Genomic DNA, 22,447 nt, shown 5'->3' with positions numbered 1-22,447 from the left:
TTACACCGTAAACTGTTGCACACAATTTGAGACCATATGGATCAGCAGGATGGGCTAAAACATGTTGAGGCTGAAGGGGAACTGTTGTCAAGCAACAAGTTTAGAGAACTAACACCAAGCACATGTGAAAACTATTGAAGAATGGCCAATCTGGTTTCATGGCTCACTTGTACTACATGGAAATAACTCTCCCTTGACAAACTTATTCTCCAATGCTCTCTACAGTGCCTTAGAGGTATAAGATGGTATTCTAGGAGATGCCTACAGGACATCCTCCCCACAAGGGCATGGAAAATGTTATTAAATTTTGAACCCAGCCACTTCCCACAATGGTGCACCCTTATCGATGGGTTTTTTCAAAACTTTAAATTGAAAGGCTTGGATGGAGCTTTTAGATGTTGGGATCATCACTCCAGCAAGATCCCTCGTTCTGCCTCAATTACCTGGCAAAAAAAAAAGATAACTCTTACAACCTATAGTGTTCATTGATTTTTATTTCCAGTTAAATTTTCAACAAGTGTATTTTATTCTATGAGTTGAAAATTTTGATTTCAATTAAGGGAATTATAAGGAATTAATTTACCTAGGCTGCTGGAATAGAGATTTAATAGCGAGAACATCTTTCCTTTAGATGGTACAACACTTTATTAAAGCGTACCCTTGGCACCAACGTTCATGGCGATTTAATTTGTTGGTGACTAACTAGGAAGAGGATTGTGGTTATATCTGAGCGTTAACTTTCACACTTGGAGAATGCTCGTGTACTTGGTATCCTTTCTATTTTCAAGATTATTCTTGGAGGGCACACGTGTAAGGTTTCTTCTTGCTATTTTGGATATTCATGGAGGGCACACTTGTGGAGATATTTCTTGTTATTCTTGGAAGTATTTATATTATTATTTCATGAATTTTAGCATGGTCAAAACCCTACTTTGCTCATATCTCCTTGGATTGGTTTTGTGGGCATCGTCCATCTACTATTTTAGGGATTTCACTGTAACTTTTCTTTTGGAGCACTCCACCCACTTGGCATCTAGTACATATATCCATAGAGATGGTTATCTTGGACCTTGTTACCGCTCAAACTATCAGGGGTCCTAAGGGGATCGCTAAAGGGCAAATGCTAGGCCAAGGGCAACAAATGGAGACTTAGCCCCCTATCACCTTGACTAAGGCTCCCTTCTATTTACGGACTTTCACCGATGGGAAGAGACTCGTATGTATGGAGTCACCGATGAAGGATAAAACAATGAATGGATATGAGTGACCCAAATAATCCCTTTTCCATAAAGGTTTGAAGGATGGAGCTTGCTTGCTTTCTAAGCAAGGTACAATGTCTTCTATAGAAAGGATGGGCGGATTTGAGGGTTAGGTTTATGGAATATGACCTATGAAGGAGCTCCCCAATCACTAAAATCCTTGTTGGAATTGGTATCTCAGATGGTTCTTGAAGAATGATCTTTCAAAGGAGCGGGACCACACGGGGCGAAGTGGACCCGGTCTAGGGTATGAGGAAAGTATGTAGCAACCAATGATATTCTTACCCTAGATGCCGTGGGGGAAAGGATCAAATAAAGAATTTTACTTGAAGATGTTCTTTTGACCCAATGAGTTACTTGCCTTGGGGATGGCCGGGCAAGTTTTGATCTCTAAGCTAGGACTTGGCTTTTCTAAGAACTCCACTATCATGATGGCTTCAAAATTGGAGGAAAGCTAGAGGAAAGGCCAGCATAAAAAACCCTAGGAGATCAAAAAATTTTATGGCTAGCTTGTCGGGAAATTGATGCCCTAGGTACCCCAACTTGGCTAGACCTAGAAAGAGGTGAAAGAATATGATTTTTTAGTGACCACCCTTGGTAGATCAGTGCCTTAATCTTTGAGAGAATGGAGTCTATGATGAATATGAGTAGGATTTCTTAGTTCCCAGCCAAGGCCTCAAGATCACTTCACTAGGCTTTTAGGTCAAGGAGAAGCAACCTTGCATCTTTTATACTTCGATGTGCAAAGGAAATGGCTTATCAAGGTCAAATTCTTTGATAGAATTACCCCTAGACGTTTCCCTAAAACCCTTAACCCCGCCAACAGCCCAAAAGTTATAAACCCCGGCAAAACTAAACAAATATTCCAGACCAGAAAATGGTTCCAGACCAAAAAATCGTTCCAGACCAGACAATCACCTCCAACCTTTATCTTTATATAAGATGATGGATTCAGCACATCCAACTCTTACAGTACCACTCTGACTCAAATATTTTCCTTCGACCACCTCCGGACATTAAAATTTGATCTCCTGACTCTAACACTCCCTGAACTAGCCTTCCATCCTTGACTTATATTTTTTAGACTTCAACACAGCACATTCCTGCTCATATTACATGGCCCATACATTGAGAGATGCTATAATAGAGACAAATTCCAAAATTTTAAGCAATAAATGCAAGCATCAATTAGCCCTAGAACAACAAAAATCCCAGTCCAACGTATATGACAAAAGTAAACAAGAAATAACATCAAAATCACGTACTTACATGTAACAAAGCATATCCAACCATTCACAATTGACAAGAGAGAAGATCCAAGAGAAGAGAGACCAATATCCACACATCAAAATTCATCCATAAAGCTCCAATTCATCCACTAAGAAAACGTGTGAAATTCTCAAGAGAGAGAAGAGATCCAATCCAAAGTGATGATGAGCAAATGAGCTCACCTCACTTGTATTTATACATAACTTAGGGGTTCGAATTAGCCTCCTTCACCTACATAAGCCCCAAAAATAAAATAGTGTTCTAATAATTCAAATTTTGGTGACAAGCCCACCAAACTAGCTCATAAAAGTAAAAGTAAGCCTCTCAAAAGGTCAAATAATAATCTATGCATGTTGTAGAGCCCTCTAAGAGGCCTAATGAGGTCCATGGGTGCCACAATAAAGAGTAGGACCCTCAAAAGCAGTGGACAAGGGGGTGGCCCCTCGTAATAACTTGTGGTGCTCCAAATGACATGTGGGGGCACACAAGTGTCCTCATGGGTCTCCAAACAAATCGAAGATGTCGTAGATCGCCTGCAAGGGCTAGGATGATGTTGTAGGTTATGCCACATCATCGTGCAAGCCCTTGATCATCTACCAAGTGTGTGTGCAAATTTGGGGCCAACTGGGCATTATGGATCAGGTGCATCTCCCTTGTCCAATAAGTGAACCACGAGCAATCTTTGAATGGTTGTGCGGATCCATGAAGTGTTGTCTGCTGTTGTGGAGGCCCATGGCTCTCAACGCACACCCTACATGTGCCAATGTGGCCCTCTAGAGGATTAGGACCCCGTATAGGGAAACCAAACCCAAGATGGAGACCATCTGCAATCCTGCATAAGATGTAATGCATCCCCTAGCCTTCCAATACAATAAGTCATTAGAGAAATCAAGCAAATAAGCTTATCAATCATGGACCACAGGTGGGGACTTCATAATGGCCTGCCCTTCCATAATGGGCTTTGGGATGTGTCAATGTCTCCTAAACTGCAAATGGGGTTAACCAAGAATCCTATTAAGTGGTTTCTACTTCTAAAGGAGATAATATATCCAAGTTACATCCTTCAAAAGGTGGTGGCATGTGACAAATAGGTGAATGGAATAGGGGATGAGAAGGGGCAGTCCTAGGCCACATGCTGGGGTACAAGGGTAGCTAATAAGAGGGAAGCCCAACCTTGGGTTTATAATGTGTAGGAGGGAGCATTCATGGTGCATGAGGTGCCACGGCCTTGATTTTTCCACCCTTCTTCATATGCCTTTTGCCTTTTTATGATTTTCTTTGGTTAACTGCTCGAGGCTCAAAGGAGTAAGAGCATGATGCATAACATATAGCAGTGAATATCCCCCTTTTAAGGTGGGGCAGTTCATTGCCCACTAGGGGTTGCGACAATCATGGGTTCGTATATGATGAAGGAGGCTCATAGAACCTGTAGGAACCAAGGTTATGGCCATGATGATGGGGTAGAGCTCACGTATTGGCTTTTGCCCACGTGCTAAAAGTGTTTGTCCCGGCCATCTTTTGCATTTTGTGGTACATTTTCCTGTTGAATGTGGCCATCTATGCTTTTATCTTTCTTTTTCAGCTGCATCAACCTCTCGGCTTCAATCCAGGCCATGACCCAAGGTGTGGGCTGAAGCAAACAAAGTTCTTTCTAAAAATCAATTACTCCAGAAAACTTGGAATATAAAGATATCCATGAGGATACAAATATTATATTAAATATTAATAAGAATAAGAATGAGAATGAATGAATTATAATTGAGAACAAGAGACTTGCTTATATATCAAGCAAGTGTCTCTTCATGAAGAGTCATGTCTCATTTAAACATGCCTCTTCAACCTAATTACTAGTTAACTAATCATTATTACAATTTATCTTTATTATTTATATATATTTTATTCGTTACATTGCCTCCTTCCTCAAAGAGCTTTGTCCTCAAAGCTTGTCGATAAAAGAAAGCTTGATCTTCTTTTTCGAATGTCTATGTTCTCTGGAATAGTCATCCTCGTTAGTCATACAAGTTGATATGATCTTCTTAGTGACAAACAAAATTGTCACACTGAGAAGGGATCAGACCATCCCAGATTAATCTTCTGTATAATACTTTGATCACTGGAATTTTGTAACAACCTGTTAGCATAAGACTGGATTGATTTTACGTCATTATTCTCTGAAACATTAATTTGTTGTCTACGGTTTGAATGGTCCTGATACACAGCTTGGTTGATTTGTCTATTCTCATGATTCGGATGCCGATATAAAGTTTTTAGATTTTCTTCTGGCGAAGATGTTGTTGAATTGGTTATGGAACATTCACTTGGGATGTCCATTGTCTGAACTGCAACATCTACGTGTGTCGTTTCTTCAACTGACTTGTCTTCTTGAGTTGTCATATTCACTGGATCGGTATTCGTTCCCTTATTTTCAACTTGAACTGTTGTGACTGGAGATTTCAATATTTCTTCTTGAGTGACTTGTTCCAACTTATCTTTTAATGCTTTCTTATCCTCCTTAAGTTTCTTAGTTTGATTGAGCAAACTTTGATTATGGTTTCTCAGACGTAAAAGTTATTTGGTTTTTGATTCATCAACCTTATTTTCAGTGTTTTGAATTTTAAGTTTTTCATCTTTTAGATCTCTGATTTGTTCTAATAAATTTTTATTAAGGTTCTTTAAACGTAAATTTTCCTCTTCTTGTTCTGATAAATGTTGCTTGAGTTCTTTCTTTGAGACTTTAGTCTTCTTCACTTGTGCCAGTAATTTTTCGACGTGGTCCTTGAGACGAGAAATTTCTTCGTCCTTTTCCATTATTTCTTTGTAATGTATATCCACAAGATATTTATGTGCGCGTTCTACCACTTCCTTGCTTTGTTGAATTTTGGCTATTTTGTCATTCTCTTGATCTTTTAGCTGCACTTTCTCGTACACTGGATAACATCATTCTGTGGAAGTGATGATGGATATAGAGAATGGAAGAAGGAATCCATTCTCTTTCTCTCCTCACCCTGTCGCTCAATTATTGTAATTAATTGTTCTATATCTCTTGCGATTGATTTTTTTGTTCCTTACTCGGGGATTCCATATTTTTTCTTTTTCTTCACTTCTTTTAACTTTGTATGGAATTTATTTATTTATTTATTTACATATTTTATTCGTTACATGGGCTAGGGAAGGGGCAAGCTAACCCTATGTGGACCCAATGGAAGAATGTGGACCCATGCAAGAGAAATGATGAATGGGTAAAAATGAATGGAAAGAGGGTAATATAAGCAAATAAGGAGCGGGACCACACAACCAAAATTTCGGGTTTCCTGTGAAATACCATCCCAGGAATCAAATGGTCAGTAAGAGAGATCCCACGGGACTAGAATCCAAGGTTAATTCCTAAAAGGGGTCTAGGGGACAAAAGCACAGACCTAGCCCATTCTTTCCGCAAAATCCCCCATTAATCCATGCCCAGGAGTGTCCATGAGAAGCAAACTACAATACTCAATTTCCAAATGACAAGGCATACCTTTAGACTCAAGAGGCCCACCTTCAAACATACGGTCATGGCAGATGGTGAGGGACCACATCGTTGGCTCAAGTGGCGGAGAAAATGGCACAATTAGCTAGTTGGTGGCTGCAGGGGGATGTTGGTAGCCGACTGAGGGCTGCATGTTGGTAGCCGACTGAGGACCATCTTGGAGAAAAAATTCTCCTAGGATATTACCCACAAAATGGTGGGTAACAAACCTCACACGTGTGAAGTGGTTGGATGCATGCACATCCTTGGAGGGTGCATTTTGTTGAATTTTGTAGCTATAGTCAATCTCCATAATTAATATTTTAGCTCTTCAAATATGTGTAATGATAAATAGTAAATACAAGACATGTTCTTCATGTCGGCTTCAAGAAAGAATTTCAATTGTTGAAGTTTAATTTTCATATCCTCACAATGTCAAGTCAGCGCAGCCCACGGGTCGTGCCCCTTGGGGCACTCTTATCCACTATATATACACGATTAGTCTTCCTCCAAGGAGCATCCAATTCAGATCACTGTTGTTGATACGTGGGACTTCTCTAAGGCAACAGACCAAGACTTTCTAAGGCAGAACAAATCTCTTTTGTGGCAGATCAAATTCCCTTCTTGATAGAACAAGTTCTAGCCAGACCTAAATATATGAGGAAGACCAAATTATGCGAGGCTATCATGGCAAACCGAGTTTATATCTATTTGACCAAGTTTGACCTGGATTCGTTTATGACCAGATTGACCTTATTTTTTACTGAAAGATCAAATTGTATATCTTTGCTAAACTGAATAATTTATCTAAGGAAAAAAGGTTGTTGGGTTTTCCCCCAAGTGGGCTTTCCCGAGGTAAAATATTTGTGTCTCTTTTTTGGTTCTCTTTATGATCCTGCTGTCATAAATGTTTTTTTTTATGTTGATGTCTTCTATTTAATTGCTTAACGATGAATATGAATGTGAAAAGGATTAAATCATTAAAAGTAATTATCAATTTAGAAGCTTTTATGGAGGCCAAATTTTCAGGGATGGACCAGAATTTAGAGAATTGACCAACATTGACTTTTGTTGACTTTGTTTTGATAAAGATAAATTGGAGGAGGGCTGACTTGGGTCTCTGTGGCACTTTTGGTCTTGGTCTTAGGTCTTGGATATCTCACTTTGATCTGATTCTATAAGAAGAGAATTTTTCTTGGGTTTTCCCCCTTGTGGGTTTTTTTCCCTAGCTTGGAGCCTACATCTTTGTGTTCTTTGTCTCTTGTGATCTTCATGTTTTGTACTTTTGGTAATTGCTTGATGAAGAAGAACATAAAATTTAATAAAGCCAACAAACATTCACAAGTAATTATCATGATAGAGAAATCAACCCTAATCTACAAGCCTATTGATTTCTCAACACCATTATCACTACATACCTCAATTGTTGTTCTCCTATTGACATCCATTTTTCCTAACCACCACCTTGACTCTATCAAAAGAGAAAGACATTTGTGCAATGTGATCCAAATTAGTCAAGGAGTTCTAGAAGAAATGTTTGCAAATACATTGAAGATACGACAAACATCATAAGACATGGTAGAAACAAGGGACTTGACAAGGGTAAGTAGAGACATGTTAATTACATCAAAACAAGCAATAGTGAAAATATCCTAAAATAAAACATTCAAATGGATGAAACTGTTGGACATGATAGGTCATATTAGGCGATGTTAATCACATTGCACCGAACTAGTAGAAATCTGTAAATGACTTTATGGAAAATCCATCTAGCTAGGAGCAAGTTTTGCCTTGTGTACATAAACCTTCATTGCATCCAAGATCACCCATTGGGCTCTGATTTCCTTCTCCTCAGCAGCTAATTGTTGAGGATCTATCAATGAAGGAACTACTTAGTTGACAACTTCCCAAAGGTCATTCTCCTTTAAATGCAAAGTAACCCTTGCCTTCCAACACAGGAAGATAGATGCTCCATCCAATTGGTCTTCGAACTTGAGACTTGCTACTGCCATTTTTCAGATTTGAACAAACTATCATGGATTTGTGCTTTGTATACTTCAAGCACCCACAAAATTTTTGTCGGTTTATAAATTTGTTGTGATCTATGTGATCTATAGTACAAACTTGGAAATCAGCTTCCTCTTCAAAGTTTAAACTTTAAAGTGTGTGCTCTAATACCATGTTAATTTTTCTAACCTCAGTAAATAGGCAAGTTACTTCCTAGTAATTTCCTTGCTAAAAATGAATTTTAAATTTAGCCTATTGAATAAAATGCATCCATTGGGATTTTAACTAGCAAAATAAAAAAATATAGTGAAAGCAAATGAAACCAATTTCAACACATACACACAGAAATATTTTTCCCTTCAAATCAGCTTCTCATTAAAATAATATCAAAGCTTACAAGGGCTCCCTTACTGAGAAAATGGCCCACTGAAAACAAATACAAGCTACAACAAAAATTTAAGTTTTTTTTTGGGCACTTGTACGGCCTGTACAGCCCACCAAAATTTCCTATATCAACCTTCCAAACATGTTGACCTCTCAGCCTGTTGTATAAATCCATGCAGCCCCTATACAGTTGTAAGGCTACCCTCTCAGCCTGCACTTTGTCACCCTGTTCGGCCTATTGGCTGCTTGAATCCTTTGTTGTAATTTTCTCCCTTGTTCTCTTCTTCGAGCTTAAGTCATTGTCCTTTTTGCATCAATCAGTCATTGAATTCTTGTGTCTTTCTCCTTCACCTAGCCCTGTCTTTATAATCTTGAGTTATTGATCAAATCAATTAACCACTGATGACCAATTCTCCATAACCCTAATCTCTCAATGAGATTAACAATTGAGATTAAGTCCTAGTCAACGGTCTAGATTCATTTAATTCACTAATGTAAAAACCTTTACATTTCATTAGATTAAACTCACTTTTATAAAAAGCACTTCACTTTAATAATTCCTTTAATTACAGCGAATTATTAAGGTGAGGACTTTGGACAACTTCCACCTATATTGACACTTAGATCTATGGGGAAGTACCTTTCCAAGCTACAAACATAAACACTTATTGCTTACCATCTTAGTTAAATAGCAACCAAGTGTTAAGGTATGGTCTTATGTCTCATGGTATATGGTAGGGTGGACCCCATACTAGAACTGCTAAACTATGCTTCATCCTATAGTAGTGGGTTACAATGAAATAGCACTAACCATTAAGGAAAGATCTTAGTGACGATTTTCAAGAAATGTAGTGTTTCCCTAAAGGTGAGACTACCCACTACATATCAATATTAAGTTGCCAATCACATACACCCCATACTATAGGAGGATTTAATCTGTGTTAACTTCCACCACCAAATACACAATTATTTTTATTTTTCAGACATGGGAAAAAAGGTCTTTAGTAGCCCTTATTTGAGCACTTCTGGATTTTACTGTGAAAGGTAGAAATGAATTAGCCACGATATTCATGTCAATCTCCAAGTATAATTTGCATCAATGAACTAGGTCTACATGAAGGTTTCATATTTTCTACATGAAGGATTTTTTGAAATTCCATGTACATCCTTTTTCATCTAAAAAGAAACTTGTTATCTTTCTAAGATATTCAAAAATCTAATATTAATTTTAGATCCCATGCTTGATATCTATCAAATTTTGAAAGAAATTAGACTTTAGATGTTTGAGACAATTCCAAATCAAAGGCCAAACAGAGTGAAAAAATCAGTAGTTATTGAAATAAAATTGAAAATATGATTTAAGAATAAATATAAGCATTGACACTATTGTAAGAAACACGATGACAATAAATAATAACTCACCACAACAAAGGAAAAAATGTAATAATCAAAATGATAAGATTACATACATCATATTTTAAAGTCTTGACGAAACAATCTAACGTGTTTTTGTAGGCTTGAGAGTTTCCCATCATTCTTGATTTTACCTGCATCAAAAGGCACATAATCACAAATTAAAAGAAATTAATAATCTCCAAACTATCATAACTCTCTTACCTGGAGTCTCTTGCTATAAGCTTAATAACAATGTGCCCAGCAATAAAAAATGATTCATAAGCATAACCTCTAAATCATGCATAATTGTAACCCTAGAGCAAAACTCATCAAGGAGAGTAATGAAGGGAAAAAACACTTGAAACATAAACCATGAAAATATAAGTGGTGCGACATAAATACTTCATTATACAAAAACCAAGCCAATACGGTAACTATAACAATGTTATTAATGCAAATCGTTATAACAACCCTAGGCAAGGTATAAATTTGATGGGCTCTCCTGCCCGTCAAGTAATTTTTCTGTGACAGTCTCCTTTTAAAATTACTCTCAGTATGGCATTTGATTTTATCTTTACCCATCATTTAAATATCATTTACCCTTCAACCAAGTAATATCATAGATGTATGTGCTTTACATTATGTTCATTCCTATTTCCAAACTGGCCAATGACTTGGTGCAATTATGTATAGTCATTATTTATGTAATTTCAAAGATTTTACAAATTATGCTAAACCATTATTGAAAAAAATTCAAGTAGCTTGGTCAAACCCATTAACTATAATGTATTTTGAAGAGAAACAATCGATCTTAGCTTTCAATGTGATGAGTTAGACTTAAAGAGGACCTTATAAATAATAAAACAAGTTTGAAGCCACTTTTAAATAGGAATTTGGGAGGATCCTAACATTTCAAGCAATATTAATATGTAAGGAGTGCCTTTTGAAGAAATTCATAATCTCTTAACAATGAAGAAGAATAGAGCTCTCTAGCAAATATGCTAAGGCATAAAAGGCTCAAACCCGGTTGTGTTTAGATTCATGTATGAATATATCAACGGCATCATAGTTTTGGTAACAACACACATTTCCAACCACAAAATAGATTTCTTTTCTAATCAAACTAATAAATAGACCCATTTTATAAAAATTGAGATCTATCACCAATGTGCCAACACTAAATAAACTACATAAAACTCTCAAATCAAATGGAAAACCACTATTTCACCTAGATAAACAAGAAAAGTAACTTAGTGTTTTATATAGAATACCAATGACCCATGGATGTGGACATGTAGTGTGAGTCTCAATCTTAAGCTTCAGGCTTCAATGTTCATGCTTTAGGCTTAAGTGTGTACAATGCAAGATTGCATGGTGTGAGTGAAGACAAAGATGAGCTCACTAATGGGGCATTCTATGTTTATCTTGGAGTCTCATCTTAAAGTCTTAGTATTGTGGGTGTCACATAGTGCAATACTTATCTTGGAGTCTCAACCAACAGGATCACTAACTTCTTTTGTTTTCTACAATTTTATTTGGAATTGCTTGTGTGTGTGTACGGGTAAATTTTTAAGTCACCCATCAAATTGATGGTTTGTAAAATTAAGTAACCATCATCAGTGATGTGCAAATTTTAAAATGGTTAGTATTTGAAGATTAAATAAGGAAAATACAAGTAAATACCCGTCAAACTTAACCCCAAACCCTAGGTTTAAGCGTAGGTTGAACCAAACATTTTGTTATTATCTTGGTACCATGGAGGGATTTTTGTTATATCTTGCTAGCATGGCAGGACTTAGCAAGGAAGAACAACTTTTATTACATGGAACACCACCTTGATGAAACACACCCCTTTTCTTTGACAGGCATATCGAGGCAAATCATCATATTTTATACTATTATGCAAGAGTGCAAGGGACATCCCCCTTGGTCTTGGAGTTTCTTGGGTTACGCATCAATCTATGGCATGGTGTAGCAATATTTTATCATTAGTTGGAGGTTGGCAAACTTCTCTAGGGCATACCTATGTGGAGCTAGTTAAGGATGATTATTGTATTATTGTTGACTCCTTCCTTGCACATTGTTGGAGGGTTGTTAAGCATTGGGGATGTGTTTTGTGAGGGCACCCTATCGCTAGTTCCTATCTTTGACACATGGTCAAAACCATAGGCATTTCAAATGAAGGAGGTTACCTTAGGTCCACACACACTATTTAAGATGGTGGTTGCACATTTATGTAGGGCATGTCACTTGAAACACATTTATCATTTGATGGGGTTTTACTTGGTCAAAACCCTAGTTTATCCCCCTTTGAGGAGTTTATTGGAGTATTTATGGCACAAGACAACGGGAGGTTACAAATTGGAGAAAGCACCTAGCAAGACACTAGTGTTGGTAAAGTTGTCATTGATGTCAATATGATGACAAATCTAAGGTACATTATTGAAGTAAACCCTAGGAAAATCCTAGGTTCCAAGAGAAAACCCTAGAAGTTGGCAAGCCCTTGATGTTTGATGGCTACATGTTGCCCTAACCCTAGTCAATGTTGAAGCAAGCCCTAATATGCATTGATGAAACCCTAAGATGATCTAAGCAATGTATGCATGAATGAAGCCCTAAATGAATATGATAAGTGCATGAAATCCTAATGGATAAAAATTCCCTAACCTTAATGAATGAAGAACATATGTGATGAAGTCCTTATCTTGAAAGCCCTAGCAAGACAATGGACAAATATGGAAGCCCTAACATTGTCCAAGATAAAGTTGTCATTGATATTAATGAGATCAAGAAACCCTAGCTATTAATGCCCTAGCCCTAATAGATTAATCCTTATACCCTATATCCCTATGATGAAGAATCCCTAACCCTAATGTCCTAGGTCCATGATGATGATACCTTAGCCTTGATCCTAATATCCAAATCCTAAAGCCCTATTCTAGATAATCATCCACTAAGCCTATGCACATAAATCCCCAAGCCCTAAATCCATATGCCAAATACATAAATTATAGCCCTAGCTTTTCTAAATAACCCTAAAGGCTGTCATAAATAACATATAAAGAAAAAACACTTGACTGTTCAACCTTAAAGTCTGTCATAAAAGATATCTTCGTGAAAGAAAAAATTATTTTGACATTAGACACAATATTTTGGAAAAAATCATTTACACCAGCTTGAAGAAGGCTTCAAGCCCTTTCCAACAACTACTCTCCCATCCCCTAATTCACTTTTATTGTGGACTAATTAATTTTGAAATATAAATTTGCCAGCCTACATATGTCGGCTCAATAAGTACATGTCGGCTCTCATGAAGGGACGTGGGGATTCTGATTGACTCCACCATTTGTTGGTATAGTTTCAGATGTGTAACAATTTCCACATCTTCTTTTATTTTTTGGTTCTTTGGATTTTTGATAGGTTTCACAATGCCTATAAATTTTTCCTCATTTTGTTGAGTTTTAGTAGATTGTGGAAGATCATCTATTTCATCTAAATTTGTTTGTTTTTTATGCAAAAAAAGTTATCATTACTTTAAAGACAAAAAATGTTGAGAAATTTGGACCCAATGAGGGAATATGGTGAAGTTGAGGGGGTGGCGTGGGCGGCATCTATCATATGCCCAAGAAAGACAAGCTATTAGGTTTCGATTTAGAACTCACTCGTAGTAGTCTGAATGTTTGATGAGACTAACTGAAGCTACAAAACTCCAACACATACCATAGCATTATCATAAGGCTAGTACAAACTTGTAGCTCTCAGAAACCCTAGCTCACTCCAAGGAGATCCAAGAAGCACACAACACACAAACATGTCCTCAAAGGCAAAACATCTTATCTTCTTCTTATTTTTACCAAGTAAAACATAGTGTTTCATCTCAAAATCCTAATCTCCAAATCTCCAAGTGATGAAACCTAAGCCTAGCCCTCAAGATGCTTCAAGAAGCTCAAAAAACACTAGCAACTCCAAGAAGAAGAGAAAGTAGTCGTGTGTGCCTCTTGACCACATATCTACACAAGATTGAATGAAAGAAGGAAGCTCTTCTTCAAGGGAGGCTAACAGTACATATAGGAGCTTGTGTCCAACGCTCCTGCTACAAGCCTCTAATGACTACAATGAACCTGGAATTTAGGACTTGGATTCCCACATCTTATGGATGTTTTCTTCTAGAAAAATCCCACTACCTTAATGTGAGTGAAATATGTCTAGGAAACAAAATGAACGAATACATAAAAGACAACAAGAATATTGAGCAAAGGAAGAACGACTTATAAAGAGCTACTAAATAGAAGCACCTATACTACATGAATAGCATTCTGATTATAATGAATACAGGGGAATAAGATGTAATAAAACATACAACATCCACTGGGGAGCCTATGCAAACTGCAAAAAATCCAGCACCAAGTCCCGAGAGCAAATGTGTCCAAACATTATCAGAAAACCCTGGTAGTTTTAATAGAGTCTGCAAAACATAACAACACCACATACATTCTGTCAGAAAAGCAAAAATAAGAAAGAGGATAATATAGAGCCCAAATTGTAGGACAAACTTAACACATTGCAGTCATCTCTGGACCTGTTTCACTTGATCATAACTAGCCAGCTCAGCAGCATTAACAATAGCATTGCGTGCCACATTCGGGCCAAGTCCTGTCCACAGAGCCCTCACCCCTTCCTGAAGTGTATAATAAGAAGAATAAGAAAAGTTGGCAAAGACCATTCTTCATCATAAATTCACATAAATATCTCAAAGTAGCAACTTACTTGTCTAACAATTGTGGCATATGCATTCATTGCTCCCGAATAACGTCTTGGTACCCCAGGTGGCAACTTCCCTTCTGACTGTAGTCGCACTTTCACAAGATCAGTGGGGCTAGCCACCGTAATTGCCACAGCTCCTGTTGGAAGTCCAATAAGCCGGTCAGTTAAATGTCTCAAAAAGCGTCATGTATAAACAATCTTCGAGTAGGTAACATATGTTGCAAAAGCTAGACTTTCAATTTGAAGTTGTTTAGAACTTAAAAGAGGAAAAGGTGCAAAAAGATGGAGCTTAAATGAAGGACACGGGGGCATGAAAATACCGTTTTTAAGACAGACGGAAGGAATGTATAATATAATGCTAATATTATATCAGCATGCCTGACACAAGTGATGGACTAAAATTTACATTATTGATCAATGATATCTTTCAATTAGAGATATGTTTTCATCCTGTACTCTTGCTGAAATAAAAAAGGCACTCGGAAATCATATAGAAACCTCTCCCCACTATTTGCCTCACACCACTTTCATTGATCTATTGTAAGCATTTGGAGTTTGTAGAGCCACAATAAAGAGAGTTTATTCAGAACAAGCCTAGCACTGATTTGTCATGGACTGTTGGCCGCTAGTGGTGGATATGGCATCCACATTAATAGGCTACATCTTATCTATGAGCTTGGAGGAGTTTCATGATCGGATTTTTGTGCCCATTTGAAGGTATCTTCAAACACTCATTCCTTTTCTCATCAAAATGCAGATTTGTGTTTTAGCCTTAGGCTGCAAATAAAAAATAGGCTTTGCTGCTTGGAGTTCCAGATTTGTTTTCTGTTTGCGACATAACCATGGCCCCCAAGGCCTAAGTCTCTACATGATGCCATTGTGAGAAGGATGAGGGGAAAAAATTGTGCAAATATTGTCACAAGGACATGAAGGCATGGTGGGGGGTGGGGATTTCATAAAGTGAAAAGAACACTTAGCTGGAGTGCAAGGACAAATCACACCATGCCCTTCAGTTGATAAAGGTATTAGACAGGAAATGCTAGCCCATAAAGAAAGCATCCTGTAGCGAAAATGCCGATAATATAACTGCTCATTGCAAGCGAGTGTTGGAAGCTTGAGCCTGGGGAACCTCTGTTGATGCTACTTTGTATTTGCTTCATTCAATCAAAAAAATACTTTTGGAGGTCTAATGGTGTAAGCGTTGGTGATGTGCTTGTAGATTTGAGGTAACTTTCATGTGTTTATAAGTTTCATTGCTTTGAATTGTGTAGTCTAGGCTCTAGTAGGGGCAGTGCTGTCCAAGGAGAAGGCTATAAGTGCTTATTGCCTTCTTGACTTGCTTACATTCTAGGCTTGATTGGGATATGCTTGTTATTGGTTGATTAGCATGTCTAATCTTGTTATTATGTAAGCACTCACCTATGCTACTAATGTTGTATTGCAAGATTTGTTCTAGTGTTGTAGAGGTTACTAGCTAAGCTTGGAGTTGAACACATTATCGGTTGAATCATCCATCTTCAAGCCACTTGCAGAGCGCTAGTCCCACCACACCAAACGATCTCCAAAGGGCTTCAAAAAAGGATCTAAAGAGGGTCCCTAAACTTTCTCCTTCCTTCCTAATTCAATTATCACATATTTATTGCCTCTTTTGCTCTGCTTTACATTGTAAAATCATGCATCTAAGGCTCCATTTGGACTGCTGTCCTAACAGCAGTCCTATTTGCTGAGAAATGAACAAGTCCCCTTGGTTTTTCCTCGGCAAACTAGAGTAGGAATTTGATAGTGTAATTGTACAATCATTTACTAAGTTTTGGGCTAACACGTGCTAGAGTTTTTAAGGAGTTTTAATCTCATTTTTGCCACATTCTAATTTAAAATGTTTGCTGGATTTTAGCAAATCCTCGCCATTACAAAGGGAGATGTTGGAAAAATTTGTCCTGCATTGAGGATTTGGAGCACCCAAAGACAGCCTAGAAAATTCCTATTGTAAAAACCAGCAAATCTTGTTGGGAAAAACACTAAGAGGTGGGGGGGGGGGGGGAGGGGAGAGCGGATGTGACATAGTTTTAAAAACCGCTCAGAAAAACCGGTCAAACCGGCCGGTTAGCTAGCTGGCCGGTCCGAACCGGCCTAAAAACCCAGTCAGACCCTTCATTTGCCCGATTTTTGGCCCTAACCGGTGAAAACGGCCGGTTTAGGACAAACCGGCCGCCGGTTTGTTACAAAACCGGCCGGTTTTGTCCTAAACCCGGTTTTAGGCACAACCACCATAAAGTTAAAAAAACATGTTTTTGACTGTGTTTGAGGGGTTTTGGGGGGGGACTAAGGGTGTTTCAACCCTAACAATGTTGGCAATTAATGGTAATGTTAAATTCTTAAAGTAAAAGTGACATTTCCTTTAATTTTCATTTTCATCCTTTTACTTAAATTTTTAACATTACCATGAAATGACTCAGGATGTTTGAGAGTGGTTTCGACCTCATTGGATTTCATATGGAGAAACTAGAATTTTAGATTTCACTCAAAATTCAGCAGACTTAATGGTTTTCAGGATTTCATGGTTTGGGGGTAAACAATAAATGCAATTAGAGCTCCAAATGATAAGAAAAACTCCTGATCTAGATCCCATTGTGTTGGACGATATTGATCCAACATCAGAATGGGTGGAGGAGACTGAAGAACCTGTGTTTGAGGCTGATTTTGATATCGACATGGCTTTGGCGGGGGATGAAGCAGATTATGTGGTGGCATCAGAACCAGGATCAATAGCGGCATCAAGGATAGGCAAGGAACCAATGGAAGGCACTAGTCATGCAGGTCGACAAACTCGTGCTTCCATTAGGTCCACTTCTATTGTCATCGGTGGCATTGATACTGAGGTTGCAGATCAGGCTGAGGCATCCTCAGACTCTGAACCAGATGATGTCTATGTAGCTCCTGATGATGATCTTGTGTCTACTACTAGTAGTGGTAATGAACTTGATGATTGATCATGTGTATACTGTAGACTTGTAGTAGGCCAATGGCCTCATAGCTTGCAGCAATGTTTTTGGACTTTATAGGCCATTTAGAGCCTCATTTGTTATGTATTTTGCTATTTTGTTGATGATATGTATTGCACTCAGTGCCATTTTGATGTATTCACCTTTACATGGTATATAAATGAGCAAACTTTGCATATTTTGTCTCTATTGGCTTGGAATCATGGTTTTACATCTTAAAAATAGTTTTGTTTCATTAAAAATTAATTATTTAATGTATTTTTTTAAAATGGTTCGTTTAGACCAAACCAGTGTCGGTTAGACCGGTTCCAGTCGGTAAACCGGTTCATTAGGTGGACCGGCCCGGTCACCGGTTCCGGTTTTAAAAACATTGGGATGTGAATCGGTATCTTAATTAACTTTGAACTTTTCATTTCGTATTCTGATTTCTATACACTACAGTCATTTATGCAACCAGCGTATGTATGCTACTTCAGTGATAGCAAACAGCATATATATAGTTAACTAACTTTTCATATATTCCATCAATTGTTCATCCTTAACCAGTGCATCATTCTTTCATTATTCATTTATTATGCAGTGAAGAGCAAATAAATCATCAACACACAAGAGACATCATGACACATGAACACCAGGAGTTTTAGGTGGAAACCCAATGTGGGAGAAAACCACCGTTGTTGTCGTCTTTGTCTTCTTTCTTATTATATAAAGAAAATATTTTTACAATCTTGTACTAGCACAAACCCTCACCAGTACACAGGCACCCACCTGCAAAAGGCTACAACCTTCTCTCGTTCAACAGCACCCACTGGAAGGGAGCTCCAACACGATGATCTCGTTTACCAACTCCTACTGGAAGGGAGTTCCTACCCCCTGAGCAAATTTACCAGCTACCACTAGAAGGAAGTTTCAACTCCCTCATTGAAGGCTCCAACCCTCAGCACCTCTGTGGACCACATTTCATAATATTTCAAACTAGATCCACCTGACTCAAAACATCAAAACCTGTTACCCACCTTTCATCGTATTTTCAGACTGGACCCACACCCATCATTAAGCTCAATACCAAACAAAATATTGAATCTGTAAAGCAATCACCAAACCAACTAAACCATTGTAATCATTGAGCTGAACCTCAATCAACAATTGTAACAAGATCAAACGAATCCATAACAGATATAAACCATCAGATCATACCAATGCACAACCATTCATTAAAATACCAAACCACACATTGTTAATCATCACAGAAACATAATGTTGTTCCTGCACACCCTGATCAAACATACATTAGAATGTATAAGCTATTGATCTGAAGCACACCGGCCTATGTACGTGCTTCCTCTGTATAAGACCTGTGTACAGGTCTCAAATCACTGACTATTGCATCATGAACCACTGCAACACTGAAGTAACCACTGCACCATACATAGATCATTGAACAAATCACAGATCATTGAACCAGTCACAGATCATTGAATCACACCCAGTAATACTTTTGTACTTTTAAAGTTGATCAATACAACCAAATCACCTCAATCTACATTGTCATACATACATCAGCGTGATAGAGACATCATCGACAAACAGAGCAAACAAATCAGACATCAAATGTCATTAGCAGACAATACAGTAAACCCTAGCACACATACGCGACTTCGACAAGAAATATCAACGTATGTAGGCGACTACCATGCATAACACCTGCATATATATTTCAACACTGAATAAATTCTCGCAAGTTTTATATGCTACCACACTAAACCACATCCACGTATATACACAGCTAACCAAAAGCAAACCTATGTACAAATGTTAAATCTTTCACTACAAACATAACTTCACATTGTACAACCTTCACTATCAAAATTGCAGACTTCTGAATAATGCATTTAGGTCACAATATTACTATCAACATAGTTTCATCAATGTTAGCTACTTAGACATTTGCAACAAGTAAATTAATCTAGCATATATGTCAACATATCTTCAGATCTTTCATATTTGAGTCTTCTCCATGGTCCCTGGTGCATACCTGTTCCAAATAATATCACATATGTATAACCCACTACTTGCACTCCTAAAACCTTGATCTCCATCTCCTTATATAGGTTTAGCCTTCGCCAATACCTTAGGTAAATCCTTTGGTAATGTCGTCGGTATTCTTTGACAAGATCAAATAACCGTTGTCGCTCCAATAAATATGGGCCAATACCATGGTAATGACCCCTAGTATCCAAAATACCATGGTTTGAATTATGTACGTGTCTTTTACTAACAAGACCTACGTATGTACGTGACCTTGCTTCACAAGACCTACATATAATTTCTCAAATTTCCTTTACCATCCATCTGTCTCTGAACTATCATTTCTCTGTCCATGTCCTCTGTAGAATCTGTACCAAACTGCATGAGATTATATTATCACAATGTTGACATCAAGTACACCTTTATCAATCAGGTTGCCATCAAGGAAAACACATCAGCCATAATGCCAACACTATCTCCCCCTTTGGACTTGATGGCAACCACTTTGGTGTTTGGTCACCACCTACAAATACCAAGACTTCTCACCAAGCTTCTCTCCCCTTTCTACATCAAGGGCAAAGGGCTGAATCCGGCTGAATGAAGGCTTCTCTTCCTCTCTGTAGAGAGGTTTGTTGTAGGTCTGATCTATTGAATATGAAAAACTACATACTGACCATGCTCCCCCTGACCATATGTTGAACCTTCTGAAGATATTCAATAGAGTACAAGACATGATTACTCAACCAAATATGACCTTTCCTATGACCATAAACTCTATGCCCCCATGATTACATCAATTACCCCACAAGTTGGGTTTCCATATTAGACTAAAAATCAATGTTCCAACATAATGGGATTACATATATGACATGATTTGATCCTAGTAGCCCATACATGATTGAATTTTACAATGATTTACAACATGGGTCTATTCATGACCTTCACATCAAGAAACATATATGACATTTACAATGAAAACCAAAGACCTCAATAGTGAGGTAGCAAGACCATGATAGTCATCAGCCATCACCATACATCATATAGGAACCTTCACCATACATAGATTAATGAAAAAATCATAGATCATTGAACCAGTCACAGATCATTGAATCACACCCAGTCATACTTCTGTAATTTAAAGCTGATCAATACAACCAAATCACCTCAATCTACAATGTCAAACATAGATCATCATGATAGAGACATCATCGACAAACAACAACAAACAAATCAGACATCAAATGTCATTATCAGACATTACTGTAAACCCTAGTACATATATGTGACATCCACAAGACATATCAGCGTATGTATGTGACTACCATCCATAACACTCACTATATGTTTCAACACTAAATAAATTCTCGCAAATTTTATATGCTACCACACTAAACCACATCCACGTATGTACACGGTTAACCAAAAGCAAACCTGTCTATAGATGTTAAATCTTTCAATGCAAACATAACTTCACATTGCACAACCTTCACTATCAAACACTGCAGACTTTTGAATAATGCATTTAGGTCACAATACTATTATCATCATAGTTTCATCATTGTTAGCTACTTAGACATTTGCAACGATTAAATCAATCAAGTGTATATGTCAACATATCTTCAGATCTTTCATATTTGAGTCTTCTCCATGGTCCCTGGTGCATACTTATTCCAAATTAGATCACATATGTATAACCCACTACTTGCACTACTAAAACCTTGATCTCCATCTCCTTATATATGTTTAGCCTTAGCCACTACCTTAGGTAAATCCTTTGGTAATGTAGTTGGTATTCTACGACAAGATCAAATAACCTTTGTCGCTCCAATTACTATGGGCTAATACCATGGTAATGACCCCTGGTATCCAAAATACCATGGTTCGAATTATGTACGCATCTTTTACTAACAAGCCCTACGTATGTACGTGACCTTGCTTCACAAGACTCTCATATACTTTCTCAAACTTTACCTTTATCATCCATCTGTCTCTGAACTGTCATTTCTCTACCCATGTCCTCTGTGGAATCTGTACCAAACTGCATGAGATTATATTATCACAATGTTTACATCAAGTACACATTTATCAATCAAGCTGCCATCAAGGACAACACATTAGCCATAATGCCAACTATTTCCCCCTTTGGACTTGATTGCAACCACTTTGGTGTTTGGTCATCACCTGTAAATACCAAGACTTCTCTCCAAGCATTCTTTTTCAAACACCAAGCTTCTCTTCCCCCCTTTGACATCAAGGAAAAAGGGCATGAACCAGACTGAATGAAGGCTTATGTCCCTCTCTGTAGAGAGGATTGTTGTAGGTTTGATCTACTGAATATGAAAAACTGCATACTAACCATGCTCCCCCTGACCATATGTTGAACCTTCTGAAGATATTCAATAGAGTACAAGACATGATGACTCAACCAAATATGACCTTTCCTATGACCAATGACTCTATGCTCCCATGATTACACCAATTACACAACATATTGGGATTACATATTGGACCAAAAGTCAATGTCCCAACATAATGGGATTACATACATGACATGGCTTGATCCTAGTAGTCCATACATGACTGAATTTTACAATCATTTACAACATGTGTCTATTCATGACCTTTACATCAAGAGACATATATGACATTTAAAACCAAAACCAAAGACCTCAATAGTGAGGTAGCAAGACCATGATAGTCATCAGCGATCACCATACATCATATAGGAACCTTCACCATACATAGATCATTGAACAAATCGCAGATCATTGAATCACACCCAGTCATACTTCTGTACTTTTAAAGCTAATCAATACAGCGAAATCACCTCAATC

At 37.7% G+C, this 22,447-nt stretch overlaps 1 protein-coding gene across 1 annotated transcript in view; it reads right to left on the bottom strand.

The window, feature by feature from the left end:
* The window catches only part of LOC149151391 (mitochondrial uncoupling protein 1-like), a 147,266-nt gene that overhangs the window by 65,963 nt on the left and 58,856 nt on the right, over nucleotides 1-22,447 (bottom strand). The window contains exons 4-7 of the mRNA XM_089438932.1: nucleotides 14,587-14,720; nucleotides 14,399-14,497; nucleotides 14,180-14,284; nucleotides 9,894-9,971 (exon numbers count right to left, since the gene is read on the bottom strand). Of these exons, the coding sequence (XP_089295058.1) occupies nucleotides 9,894-9,971; nucleotides 14,180-14,284; nucleotides 14,399-14,497; nucleotides 14,587-14,720 (416 nt within the window). The remainder of the gene's footprint in view (nucleotides 1-9,893; nucleotides 9,972-14,179; nucleotides 14,285-14,398; nucleotides 14,498-14,586; nucleotides 14,721-22,447) is intronic.

Source organism: Pinus tabuliformis, chromosome 9 (assembly GCF_031772625.1).
Source record: "Pinus tabuliformis cultivar Carrire ecotype Pingquan chromosome 9, CPIR1, whole genome shotgun sequence".
Classification (NCBI taxonomy): domain Eukaryota; kingdom Viridiplantae; phylum Streptophyta; class Pinopsida; order Pinales; family Pinaceae; genus Pinus; species Pinus tabuliformis.
Note: the sequence above shows the minus strand (reverse complement) of the source record. Positions and strands in the feature narration are given on the sequence as shown.